This window comes from Ranitomeya imitator, chromosome 10, assembly GCF_032444005.1.
Source record: "Ranitomeya imitator isolate aRanImi1 chromosome 10, aRanImi1.pri, whole genome shotgun sequence".
Taxonomy (NCBI): Eukaryota; Metazoa; Chordata; class Amphibia; order Anura; family Dendrobatidae; genus Ranitomeya; species Ranitomeya imitator.
Genome location: NC_091291.1, coordinates 138,717,354 through 138,731,789, shown reverse-complemented (window position 1 = coordinate 138,731,789; position 14,436 = coordinate 138,717,354). Strand labels below are relative to the sequence as shown.

Here is a 14,436-nt window from a genome sequence, read left to right as displayed (position 1 = left end):
ACACCAAGATTACAGCACAGCCAGCAAAAAAATTAAAAAAAAAAAAGTTTCAATCCTGGAGGATATTTTGAAGGATTATGTTGAGCAGAGGAGATTGCGGTGGGCCGGAGGGGGTGAGATACCTGTACAGTTGTCAGCATACAGATTTGCTTTCTGTGCCCTTTAACTGAGGTTATCCAAATGGCCAATTCATCTCACAAATAACCCTTTAAATACTTGGCTGCACGCCATTTTCATCCAAGGGCGCAATGACCCCCGTCCGAACAAAAAAAAATAAAAAATAAAATCAAGATTTCCAATATACAAATGGGAAGAAAATGTGATTTCTCAAACTAAACCCAACAGTGGTTTTATTATTATGGTTTAATGACACAAGCACCAACCAAAGCAGAATCTACAATCCCGACCTTTCATAACCCTAAAAAACACGTCCTGTTCTATAAGACGCACTTATAGAGGGACCGTCACTGGGTTTGTTTGTTTGTTTTTATTTCAGCTGCGCACCTCCTGCTTCACCATTTCTGGAACAGCTTTTCCTTTTCTTCTGCGCCCCTCCGTTCCCAAGTTATGACCTCAGGTAATAGTGGTCCAAATATTTCCTTCAACCAACTGGGCATGAACCACAGAACTTGTCTCTGGGCGTTTGCTTATTCTCCTCTGATATTGGCCAATCAGAACATGGCCTGGTCAGTAGAGACTTCTGAGGCACACGCCCAATTGGTTGAAGGAAAAACTTGCAACATTATTAACGAGGGGTATAACTTTGGAATGGAGGGGCACAGAAACAAAAAAACAACTTTTCCACATTCTGTGGAGTGGCGCCAGTTGGAGGAAGTACTCAGCTTAAGTAAAATAAAACAAAAAAAAACAGGTACAGGTTATTGAAGGGATTGTCTGGGCTATGAACACTGCTCAAAAATGTATTCAAGTGGATCTAGCAGGAGATTTCACAAAATAAGCTGCATAATTTAACAGTTCTCTGAAACCTAATGAGCCTGGTATACCTACTGTCAGAATGGCTGCTTAATCCAGAAATCAAAAGGAGCATTTTACGGAATCTATTTACAGAATGTGCTCAGACTCCGCCCACCCAGCCTGATTGGCAGCTCCGCTAGATCCACCCACTCAGCTGCAGCTTATGCTGAGCAGTGAAGATCTCAGCAGGTAGGAGGGACCCTGAGGAGCTGTCAATCAAGCTAGGTGAGCAAAGAGTTTGTGAACCTTTCATTAAGGCTTATACTATCAATCTGACAGGGGTTTTCAAAGTAAATACATCAGCATCATCAAGAATAAAAGCACTTTTTACAAATGTAGCCAGCTTATGTTGTGAAATCTAGTGATAAAACCACCCTGTTGAACACTTTTCTAAATCAGTCTTCTTTTGCTTTGCCTTGTGTAAGGCTGCAGTGCCATCTGTGTAAAGCGCGCCTCGCCATGGCAGACGATACGTGAGGAAGGAATAACGCCGTCACCGGACGATAAGACAGCGTCACTGTGGCCTCCTGACATGGATTAAAAAAAATGTCAGTAAACTATAAAAACTCAGGTGGTCTGTAAGTCAAAAATGATTATATTTTCTGTATTGTATATTCTATAAGATTTTATTTGTATTTAATTGAAGGATGCACTAATCTCACACCCAACCCATTTAATCCTTAAAACACAAGGGGTAGAGTATGTCGACATGGAGATCCCATAGGCCACGGCCTAACAGTGCTAATTGGTTGGTGACATGATACATCAGTAATTACTATGACTAATGTATACACGACTCCTCCAAGCGCTCACATGGTGCCATGGCATACTTCTGCCAACACGTGGCAAGCTAATAAGGCCACTATGTAGAGAGAGGAGGGCACAGAACTTGTATCAGTGCCACCAATGGAGAATCTGCCTATAGACTTGGGTGAAACAAAGATGCAATGTAACCAGGAGCCATCTGTAGCTTTCACATAGCTGTAAATGTCACATGTAGCTGCCTGGTACAGAGTTACGTGCTGGATTATGCCAGCTGTAAAGCGTGAAAGTATCTCCAGCCCTCGTCTTGCCAAGCAGGGCTACCGGCCATACACGAGACAGAAGACAGATGCTGAACATTGGCCACAGAGACAGAAGGTGGAACTTCTCTGGAATTATTTACTTTTGCTGTTCCCAAACCCCAGTGACGAGCCGCCCAGCGGCGGTTTGCAATTTCTTCAGTTCCCGGACGCTGCCCCCGACCAAGCTCCGAGTGCCCCTTGGTACATCACCTATCATCGGCCCATTAACCCAACCTAACCTAGAACTGGTGCCTAATCCCGATTTATGGTCATAAGCAGCAGAGCAGAATGGATGACAAATGAAGACAAAGTCACTATCTTCCGTAGATTTTCTGCTACAGTTGCATGCAAATGCTAATTTTCCATATAAAATAACGTTGCGCCCGGACATCCCTAAATTATGTTGAGTTTTAAACGTAACGAAGGAACCTTTTTCACACGTCTAATTACCATACAAATCAGTTATCCTAAAAAATATGGCCTAGGCTCAGACTTTAAATATAGGTTTGGGAGCCTTCAGCAACCGCCATCAACATATTTCTATAGTCGCATTATTTCACTTGTCTTCGTAGTACGGCGTTTGCTCAGTTTAACCCCTTCTGGCAGACGCTGGTGGCTACGCGGAGTTAATCGCTTTTCTTTCTCGCGATCGTCGGCTCCATAATTACTTCTGGACCAGGGATTGTTGCAGAGGAGACGTCCTTAAAAGCTTTGTGTTTGTGCTGAAGGTCTACTCTGTTGATTAATAAGCGTTTCATAATTGGCGGTGCTTTTAATACCATCTAGGTCTGATGCCGTTAATGAAATCTAAATGCCCGAGTTAATGATGTGGCCAGAAGACACTCTGGGCAACTGGTAGCTGTAGAGAATGGGGGGGTGCACGCATGATCTCACTCACGAGCCGGGTTCTCCTCTCCCACTCAGTCATGTGCCAACAAAAGCTATTAAGTGCTGGCACAGCGATCTACAACGATGGACCACTAAAAAGAGGTGCGGTGACCTCCAATATCAGCATTATGGAATTTAACCTTGTTGCTGCCAAAACGGTTGCAATGTTTCATCGGCTCTTTCCGTTGTCACACTGAAGAAGCTGCAGCCCCAGATTTACTCAATAACTGCAAGACTTCTTCACAGAAGTCAATTTAGAGTTTCCAAAAATAAGAATACAACGCAGACTATCGGCCATATTGTGTCCCGCTCAGTATATCCGGATTCTTTAGTCAACGCAAAAGCTCTTGCAAATGTGTTCTGTGCTGTATTTATATACTACCAAATAAACCAGAAGTTTAGAATAAAAAAACCTGTGCCTCAGAAAATGGGAATACTGCCGGGTCTATGCACCGATGGCTCAGAGATCTTCTCCGAAGATACGAGTCACATGTACATATCGGTATATAAGAGCGCTCACGCAGAAGACAACCTCACAACGACGGCTCACAAACTACAATTTCACCATGAAGTTCAATCTCCCCACTTCTAGTTTTTATGATGGCAACTATGACACATAATATCAGTCCTAGCAAACATCACAAAAACCTCATCTAAATGGGGCAGCCTGCAGGTATTAGTATTGGGATATTAATTACCCGGCTCAATAGTATTTTTCATCCTGTGCCTCCTGCTTCCCAGTTACAATCAGGGCAAAAAAAATCTTCCATATTGAGCACTTTGGTCTAATTTCATGTGACCATGCCCTGAACTAGGCGATTATACCAGCGCTCAATAACTCGGGCTCTCTGACCGGGCGTGCGGTAGGGTTCAGGCAGAACAATTAAAGACACATCTGTCAATGGTCGGGAATGGTAGGAAACGCTACCTGCTGGTGGGGAAAGTGAGCACCTGAGGACAAGGGTTACAAATCCAGATTATCTCGCTGAGCGTAGCCGACAAATCAATGAGTAGAGGAACATACAAGATCCTTAACAAACTGTGCAGGGATTTTCTCTGTAGCAGCCGACACTTCCCATCCAGGACAGCAGGAGATGTCTGCACATCCTTCTAGCCCGGGGATTTGTAATATACACCCCATAACTCCTGCAGCCCCCTCCGATTTCAGCCTCCAGAGTAAAGCTCCTCACGGTACATCCCTTTCCCCCTATATTTCCCAGTTTCACCTGCAGGACCCGGAGGAGAGATGGACTCGTCTGCAGGAGTTTGGGACGGTTTGGATAAGACGCTAATCCCTTGGGCAGCTCTTGTCAGATTACTAATTAGCTAAATCGGATCGGCCTGAGAAGACCATGCGGTCAGTCTGACTTCAGATGAAGCAGAATATAAGGGGGGTCTGGAGCCAACCTTAACCCTTCCTGAGCAGCTGGTGCAGCACACTATGGACGTTCCACAAGAAGCCGACATGATGCTGCTGTTTTACACAGGACGACAGACATGGGACGTATAAATTACTTTGCCCGCATGACTTACAATTATCTGGCACAGCTACAAGTTCACCTGGTGACGAAAAAAAAAAATAATAATTTTCCCTACAGAGCAGATTATGGCTTCTATAAAGCAAGATTTATGGAGGCATAAAACCAGGAGGCGTCAAATCAGTCAGCATCTAAAAATATGGAGTATTGTTATTCCAAAATCCTCCACTGTGGGTAAACAGGGGGGAGAGGAGGCCGGGCGGTCAGACTGACATTTGTGTTATCCCTGATGTCATCGCAGGTAGTAATCCGTAAGCAGCGCTCGGCCTGGAGTCCTCGCCTACACCCTCTACCGGGGAGAAACAAGTCTTCTAAATATTCCGAGATCTTTTCCATAGGATTCGGTCATCTGACTATTAGGCCAGGTGCAGACGAGTGTATTTTTTGATATCCGAGAAAATCGGGTCAATTATGTAAACGATACTCTGATCAAACTGCGATCTGATTCTTTCAGTTGAAGAGAATATGGAGAAAGAAAAATTTCACCATTCTCTGAGTGTGCAGAAATCAAACTGTTCTCAGAAGTCATCAGAGTGCAGACTGATGTTTCCCAAGTACTCATTGACTAGCATGGCCAAGAGAGATCCGAATATCGCAATAAACGCGGACATGCAGCAAAATCGAACATGTGAAGGGCCTGATAGAATAACATTTATCCAGTGAATACGCTCGTCTGCACCTGCCCTTAGGTTACGGTTCCAAGCGAAAAATACCCTGATAATTCAGTCTGGATTTGCAGTTGGAAAATCTGCAGCACAATAGATCACGTTCACACGATACATTCTCAATGTGTTTTTTTTTGTGAAACAATTGTCCCAAAGTGCGGTACAAACTCTGCGTGTTTAACACATTTTCAGAAAATTGTGGTAAAAAAATCCATCAAGAACTCATGGTGTGAATGCAGGCTTTGCGTTGATTCACTTACACACTGCAGAAATTTCCACAACGGTCTCATCCATAAATCAGAAAGGCCGAATGAATGAAACTTGATTTTCAGTCACAAAGTTCTGTAACAAAACCTGCAGTGTGTGAATATATACACCTCAGGAGATGTGCACATCTAGGGTTTTGTTTGTTTTGAGGTGGTCAGAATCAAGGAGCTTTCTAGTGGAAAGCACTTCAGGAAATGCTCCTCAGAGAATTTTTTCATTTTCTTGAAGAGTCTCTTAAATGGTTTTAGGCTATGTGCACACACGTCTTTTGGATGCTGGTGCAGGCGCCAAAGTTTTTATCTGAAGCAAAATCCACAAATAAAAAAAAAAAAGTTTTCAAAGTTTAATATTTAGGGAGAATCACTATAAAAACCTACCATCATGCTTCTATCGCCTCCTTATCCGATTCTTTACCAGTCACTGAATATTCTGACCTGCTACGAGGACATCTAAAACAACCATGGAGGTGCTAAAGGACGTGACAAGAGGGATTTTTTTTTTTTAATTCTGCAAAATCCGCAGAGGAACATTGTGCACTACTGCAGATTCTGCGTTATTCTTGCGTTTTTGTTTTTTTGGCAAATGCTAGAATGGATCCCAGCTGATGAAAATGGGAGAATCTTTCTGGAAGCTTTTTTGTATTTTCTTCTACTCTCGGATACATGGCTGTCCGAATGTGAATTGGCCCCTAAATTTGATGCTTTACTACAATCCATTTCTACATACAAGAGAAGGCAATCCGAGAACACGTGACGGGATCGCAGCATCCAACTGCCAGGCGAGAAGGAGTGGCATAATATTTATTATCCACGTTGAAAAGTAATTAATAGCTGAGGAAAGAGGAATTTAACCCAGCCCAGGCAATAAATGCTAGTTAATGCCAAACTTGAATTGCAGATTTTTTTTTTTTACATTTAAATTGATCAAAGTACACAATCATAAATATCTAAAGAATGAGTCCAGTGTGCAGGTTTGCATGGGATAATCTGGAAATTTACATAACATGATACAATGGAAACTTGGTCAAATTATCAGGTCTGCAGGCAAACGAGTCAAACGTGTTTTTTTTATTTTTAATTAAACAGAAGACAACGATTAATTTACCCGTTTCCTTAATATACTGTGTATATCATAATAATCCAACAGAACAGGCTGGAATGCTGCCTGCGGATCCCGTTTCTATAACTCGAGATGTCGCGTAGCATTCACGGGTATTTGTGTGCGTTGTCACATACGCCAACATGTTTGCACAATTCTATTAGTTTGGCCAAGCTATGGCGCGTATCAGATGGAGAAAGTCAGCCGGAGTGAACTACAGCTATGACCCGGCCATAGATACCCCAAAGGGAAATAAAAGGTGGAGACACAAGAAATGAGCACAATTATTCTTCACACAACCGCCAAGTTGTACACATCATTAATACGGCAACTATAGCCCTCACCAGGACCATCCTTGGCCATAGAAACATGGGGTCTTACTGCAGTTTTTGACGCACTTGCATTTTTTTCCCTCAGGTGAATCATGTACATATTCACCTTTAACACCTTCCCGCAGCTGTTTTTTTTTTTTCTTTTCACTTTTAATTTTTTATCTCCTTTGATCAAGAGCCTTCACTTTTTTACTTTTTACTTTTTCCATCAACATAGGCATACGAGCGTTTGTGAATTATCCAATTACATTTTATCATAAAATGTACTGGAAAGCAGAAAAAGATTCCAAGTGCCGTGAAATAGTGAAAGAAACGATTTCGCTTTTGTTTCAGGATTTTTGTCTTTACGGCCTTTATTGTGCGCTAAAAACGTGAAAACATTAATTTCGAGGTCAGTACAATTATAAAATAAAAAAATGTAGTTTTGCCATAAACTATTGAAAAAAATGCAGACAATTGTAAAATATTTAGAATTGAGAGTCCTCAGTGGTTGATACTTTTTAATGGCTAACTGAAAAGATGGTAACAAATTGCAGCTTTCAAGACTACGCAGGTCTCTTCATCAGGCAAAGACTAAAAGAAATTCTGAAGAATCACATATTTATGCACAACATAGCACAGAAAAAAAAAAAAGGAAAAACCATGGATAAGACAGGTGACATGAAGCAGAATTACCATGAGTGATAAACAGTTACGTCCATAAATATTGGGCCTGTTCTTAGATAAGGATTGTTTTATTGTTCTCTGATTAGGGTCTGGTTCTGTTGTGATGACCCCTCATAGTCTTAGCTGATGTAAAAAGACATAACTCCGTGTGTAAAAACATTAAAAAAAAAACTATATTAAGTTCTGAAATGTCCTATAAACGTCTGTTCGGTTCCCAATCTGGACTTTTGGTAAGGATTAATCTGTGCTGCACTTTTTGTACATGCTCAGTAGTGACCAGTGGTGTGGGGCCGTAGATGAGATGAATCTGCGCTACACTTTATGTACATGCTCAGTAGTGACCAGGGCTGTGGGGCCGTAGATGAGATGAATCTGTGCTACACTTTATGTACATGCTCAGTAGTGACCAGTACTGTGGGGCCGTAGATGAGATGAATCTGCGCTACACTTTATGTACATGCTCAGTAGTGACCAGTACTGTGGGGCCGTAGATGAGATGAATCTGTGCTGCACTTTATGCACATGCTCGGTAGTGACCAGTGCTGTAGGGCCGTAGATGAGATGAATCTGTGCTGCACTTTATGTACATGCTCAGTAGTGACCAGGACTGTGGGGCCGTAGATGAGATGAATCTGTGCTGCACTTTATGCACATGCTCAGTAGTGACCAGGGCTGTGGAGCCGTAGACGAGATGAATCTGTGCTACACCTTATGTACATGCTCAGTAGTGACCAGTGCTGTGGGGTCGTAGATGAGATGAATCTGTGCTACACTTTATGCACATGCTCAGTAGTGACCGGTGCTGTGAGCTGTAGACGAGATGAATCTGTGCTACACTTTATGCACATGCTCAGTAGTGACCAGTGCTGTGGGGCCGTAGATGAGATGAATCTGTGCTACACCTTATGTACATGCTCAGTAGTGACCAGTGCTGTAGGGCCGTAGAGGAGATGAACCTGTGCTACACGTTATGTACCGTATTACTAAGTAGTGAGCTGGGGTCAGGGAAATTGAGAAGTTGGAGGTTTGGCTTACCGACTCCATAGCCCTGGTGCTTCTACTTTCTTTTATATGCCAGCAAAATGTATATAATAATAATAATAATAATAATAATAAAAAAGTAACGTACAACTGGAAAAGGACTGAAAAGGAGTCATACGGATATTGTAGAATGTAACATTTTAACCTCATTTTCAGCAACCAAGTCCATCTGCAAAGTTCTCATCAGTGGATTGGGAGATGAATGCAATTAACTCTTCCACTGCCAAGGACTGATCTATACAGTATAAACAGCGGTCTGAACGCTGGCTGTCACTGTGCCTGCTATTGCTGGCAGTCTCCAGGGAGCAGAGACACATACCGACATCCTACGTCCAATGTCACTTAGCTGATTTCTCAAGGAGCTGGTCTCTGATCCTGGACATGACATTCAACAAACCACATCCTCCGTTATTGTGTCTCCTCTTTTTTTTATCTGTTTGGCTGATGGCAACCTGAGAGTGCACAGCTGACAACGCTTCAGTGGAGCCCTGAAGGATGGACTTACAACTGTCCAGTCCATTTACACATGAAGGTCAATGATCCAGCGCAGGCCCAGGAACACAGGAGACGCACTAAATAAAGAGCCTGCAGCTAATGCAGTGAGAGCAGCCTTACACGTTGCAAGGCCCCAGAGCTCCTCTCAACCTGCCCTTCACGCTCTCGGCTGCCACTTTTGGAGGTCTGCTCTCCCATGCGTTCCTGGATAGTTAACCAGTCCATATGGTAGCCAATATGTTAACAATATGGATGAGCTATTTGTCGGGTCCAGGGCAGATGGATGTGACATATCAACCCTCATCCCTGACATGCTCTAACTTCCTGCCGCCAGCCAGGATGACACCGGAAGCCGTGACTGCAGGGCTGGCTGACAAGGCAACTGTAGAGCTGCCGACAGCTGCCCATCATTAACCACTTCATAGTCACTTTAGTCTTCATGTGAGTTAACTGTGTGGGAAAACTACAGTCTGCTTGCTGCTAATTCCACAGTACTTCCTATGTTTAATACTAAGTACTCCATAAAGAAGCCCCAATGTCTGTAAACACGTATATCACACCGCCACAGTCTTCAACACACCTGCTACATCGCGCTGCAAGGCAAAGAACAGCTGTAGAGACAGAGCTGGAAACTCTTCTGGAGCTCAAAGTTATAGGAACAGCGGATACACTACCTGGACATGGCACAAAAAAAGAAGAGGTCACCCACCGTCACCAGAAAAACCCAGAGAAACACAGGCAGATACTGACCCATCAGGAGGCGTCTGATTGACTCCAAATTTATTCTGCAACAGGACAAAGGCCCCAAATATCCAGCCACCATCATTAACGATGAGTCCTGGGGGTGATGATCTGGCCCCACAAAGCCCTGATCTCACATCATCCCATCTGTCTGGGGTCACATGAAGACACAGAAGGATCCGCACAAGCCTCATACACAAAAGGATCCGCACAGGCCTCATACACAGAAGGATCCGCACAGGCCTCATACACAGAAGGATCCGCACAGGCCTCATACACAGAAGGATCCGCACAGGCCTCATACACAGAAGGATCCGCACAGGCCTCATACACAGAAGGATCCGCACAGGCCTCATACACAGAAGGATCCGCACAGGCCTCATACACAGAAGGATCCGCACAAGCCTCATACACAGAAGGATCCGCACAAGCCTCATACACAGAAGGATCCGCACAGGCCTCATACACAGAAGGATCCGCACAGGCCTCATACACAGAAGGATCCGCACAGGCCTCATACACAGAAGGATCCGCACAGGCCTCATTCACAGAAGGATCCGCACAGGCCTCATTCACAGAAGGATCCGCACAGGCCTCATACACAGAAGGATCCGCACAGGCCTCATTCACAGAAGGATCCGCACAGGCCTCATTCACAGAAGATTGGGAGGCAGGTCTACAAGATGTTTGAAACAATATCATGCCGACATCGTTCATAACCTGTGAGTAAATGACTGAGAAGAAGTGATGGAGGCAACAGGCAGTCACCAGATACTGATGATGGAGGTGATGGGAGGGTAACCAGATACTGATGATGGAGGTGACTGGCGGTCACCAGATACTGATGATGGAGGCGACAGGTGGTTACCAGATACTGATGATGGAGGAGACGGGTGGTTACCAGATACTGATGATGGAGGCGACGGGCGGTCACCAGATACTGATGATGGAGGCGACGGGCGGTCACCAGACACTGATGATGGAGGAGACGGGCGGTCACCAGATACTGATGATGGAGGTGACGGGCGGTCACCAGATACTGATGATGGAGGTGAAGGGCGGTCACCAGATACTGATGATGGAGGAGACGGGCGGTCACCAGACACTGATGATGGAGGAGACGGGCGGTCACCAGATACTGATGATGGAGGTGACGGGCGGTCACCAGATACTGATGATGGAGGTGAAGGGCGGTCACCAGATACTGATGATGGAGGCGACGGGCGGTCACCAGATACTGATGATGGAGGTTATGGGCGGTCACCAGATACTGATGATGGAGGTGATGGGCTGTCATCAGATACTGATGATGGAGGCGACGGGCGGTGACCAGAAACGGATGATGGAGGTGATGGGCTGTCATCAGATACTGATGATGGAGGCGACGGGCGGTGACCAGATACTGATGATGGAGGCGATGGGTGGTACAGGCGATACTGATGGGATTTACATTTCTCTTTTGTTCACTCACCTTCCATTTTGTTAATTGACAGAAAATAAACTACTTACACTTCTATCTTAGAAAGAGTTGTTGTTATTTTATTTTGTACAGAGCTGTAAATACACATCCACGACCAGGTAAGAATTTCACGTCTCCAACCATAACCATTCAGATCACAGAATTATACTGGAGAGTTAGAGAACCTCCACATTACAGTGTAAAACATAAAAGAAAAAGTAAAATTCTCCATATTTGAGGAGTTAAATGCCCAGCAGAGGTTTTATACCCCTTACGTATAGAGAAATCACAGTCCACAGGGACAGTAACAATCCGCCATCCCCCAGCACATCCTCCAGCAGAGGTGACAGAATTTCCTCCACTTCTATGAACACGATGTGAAACTTCCCCGAATGACAGGTGAACATTATACACGTTCTACGCAGGAAAACAGCTGTACCGGCCGTCACCAAAAATTCATGGCTATTGATTTCTATGTATTTCTTTTAGACGCGCAAACGGCATCTTGGCTTTCATTTAGAATTCATAATCTGGCTATAATTTGTAGAAATGAGGCGTAATATAAAGAGATTAGTGACTGACAGCTGCAGCATGTCGGCTCGGGGATGATCTGCAGAGTCGTGTTTGTGTGTCGTCTCCAGCGTTGGCTCTCGGTACAAGCAAAGGATGTCCCACCGGGGGCCTCATTAAACTGACCCCCAAGTTCCTGGACTTCAAAACCAAAGGTCATATTGGATGAATTAATTTTTAATGAATGAAATAGCTGGTGCGCACAACGAGGCTGAAAGACATCTTGTGTTTCTGGCTGAGCCCCCTTAGATGTGGAGTCTTTTACTTACTGAGCCCCCTGACATGAAAAGGCAGCAGATGGCATATACCTGTTGGCTGTTCTGCCCACATGTAACCGGTGAGCGCAGACCTCGGCCGTGGGATAAAGGGGTTTTTGTGTCAACGACAAGTTATTTGCATGTAATTTGTTAATAGTCTAAAGTGCCACATTAATGAACATATTTTTGTTTTTTTATAGTTCCCTCTATCTAAAATGACGTTACTGCCGACCCATCCAATCCCCTGACATGGCTGCATAAAACTACTAAAATATTTCTGGATCACTTTTTATAACCCCAATTCCTCTGTTATTCCTCTTCTAAATGTAAGAATAAATGATGAATTGGGTGCTACGATTCCTCTTGTCAATAGGGGGGTGAGGTGCGGCACTCTACGATCTAATTTAACAAGGAAAGACACAACCCCCCGACATGGAGAATGATAGCCCCCCACTCATAATAAGCTCATACATTTCCAGGAGGAATAACAGAGGAATGACAGAACGCAGAGCCCGAAGAAAAAATGGTTAACAATGATTATTTCATAGGGGAGTATGTAAGAGGGAATAAAAAAGCATTAAAAGAGGTTGTCCCAACTTAGCAAGATGCTGATCGCTTGGGGTTCACATCACTGGGACCCCCATAAATCCTGAGAAAGGGGTCCTGGGGTACCCAATTTGAATGGCGCCATAACACCTCAGAGCTTTGATCTCGGGATTGGTGGCGGTCTCAGCGATGATGCGAATAAGTGATAAATTGCTAAAGTGGTACAACAGACATGTGAAAAGTTGGCGATCAGCCTCCTCTAGAAATCCTACCAAAAAAATGTCACTGGAGTATTGCAGGAACCTTTCTGTAGAGCCTTAGGGTGCAGGAAAGCTGGCCGACAACCTTCTATGGGAACAGGAACATTTTGGTTGTCGAGGATTTTTCTCAGGAATAGAAAAGTGACGACAAAGTACAATTGTGAACTAAAATTCGGAGAAAAGTTTCATCGGGGGAGTGAAGTGACAATCATCACTGCGACTGTACAATAGGACGGAATAAGAAGTAATATCTCGGTGCCCCCCCCCCCCTTATGTTATTACAGATCAGTTCATTAACTTACCCTAAATATTTATAGTACGGGACACAATAGGATTATGTTTATCAGATTAGAGCAGATACGGCTAAAATACTGGGGCACGTAGTAATTCTCTGACATGTGCATATAATCACATAACGTATAACAAATAATTGCCGCTGTTGGATGGTCCGGGAACCAGGCCTTGTGGATGGCAGGCGGGGCGGGCGGTGGTCAGAGCGAACTCGAAAGGAAGTTCTATTAGATTTTATACTTACAAATGGATAGATTATCAGATGTGACTGCGGCGGGGAGCTAATGTCTTAGTGATTGCCTATCAATGTGATTTACTGGACTGCTACGTAAAAAGGTCTTACATTATCAAAATGCTGACAGCCACACTTTACTACAAACCATGGGAGAGGATGAAGGCATCGGAAGGAAGGTTTGTTTTTTTTATTTTGCCTTTTACATAATTCTGGACAGTCACGAGAGGAAATATGGAAATTAAAAGAAACAGAAGACAAAATCTATAAAAAGTTAGAAAATACTTTGCATCCTAAACTATGAAGAAAAAAAATAAAAAATAGGCCTGAGTTTTTGCTTAGAAGTATCGGCAGATGTCCAGTTGGAGGCGCTTCCACCGCTCACTGCTGGGTCGGATTAGGAACATTTTTTTTTAAGTTCTGCTCTGGCTTCTCGGTATTCTTTAATTACGGTAATTTATGAGAAAATCAGAAAGTTTTACACTGCAGCTGTGCTTGTTCAGGATGACTACGCTATATGGGCACAAGCTCGGCAAAAGGAGAGAGCTGGTATTCAGTAAAGGAATAAAAAAGAAAGTTCATAACCCATTGGCAAGTAAAAGGTGGTTATATTTTAGAGTAAAAACCCGCCAATGTGAGCATACGATTGGACACAACACTTAGGAATTGCACATGAGTCGTGTAACGGGATCTTTGAAGAAGACCTTACCTTGTACATGAAGTCTCGCTGCAGCGATGTCCATCCCCAACCCGTGACGCTCCTCACTACAGTCGTTGTGAAAATGGCCTCGCTCAACTGGACTCCTACAAGAAACATCAGAAGAAATATTCTTTAGCTTCAGAACCAGCTTCAAAAATGCAAAACATCAGATTACATAAATTTGGAAATACATCTATGTAGGTGTACACCTATTCTAGCCACCACACCCACACGTAAGGGATTGATGCCACCAAGTGACAAGTAATCCTAGTTTTGGACCCATCTGCCTCATCCCAACAAGCCAGAAGAGGAAGGAGATAGAAACCCAGAGGGCGAGTTCTGCAAGCAAAC

The 14,436-nt window shown here is 43.9% G+C and overlaps 1 protein-coding gene across 3 annotated transcripts in view; it reads right to left on the bottom strand.

Moving 5' to 3' along the window:
* CASZ1 (castor zinc finger 1) overlaps window positions 1–14,436 on the bottom strand; it is a 245,546-nt gene that overhangs the window by 176,019 nt on the left and 55,091 nt on the right. For all 3 annotated transcript variants that reach the window (XM_069742840.1, XM_069742843.1, XM_069742842.1), the window contains one exon: window positions 14,095–14,189. In XM_069742840.1, coding sequence (XP_069598941.1) covers window positions 14,095–14,189 — 95 coding nt within the window. The remainder of the gene's footprint in view (window positions 1–14,094; window positions 14,190–14,436) is intronic.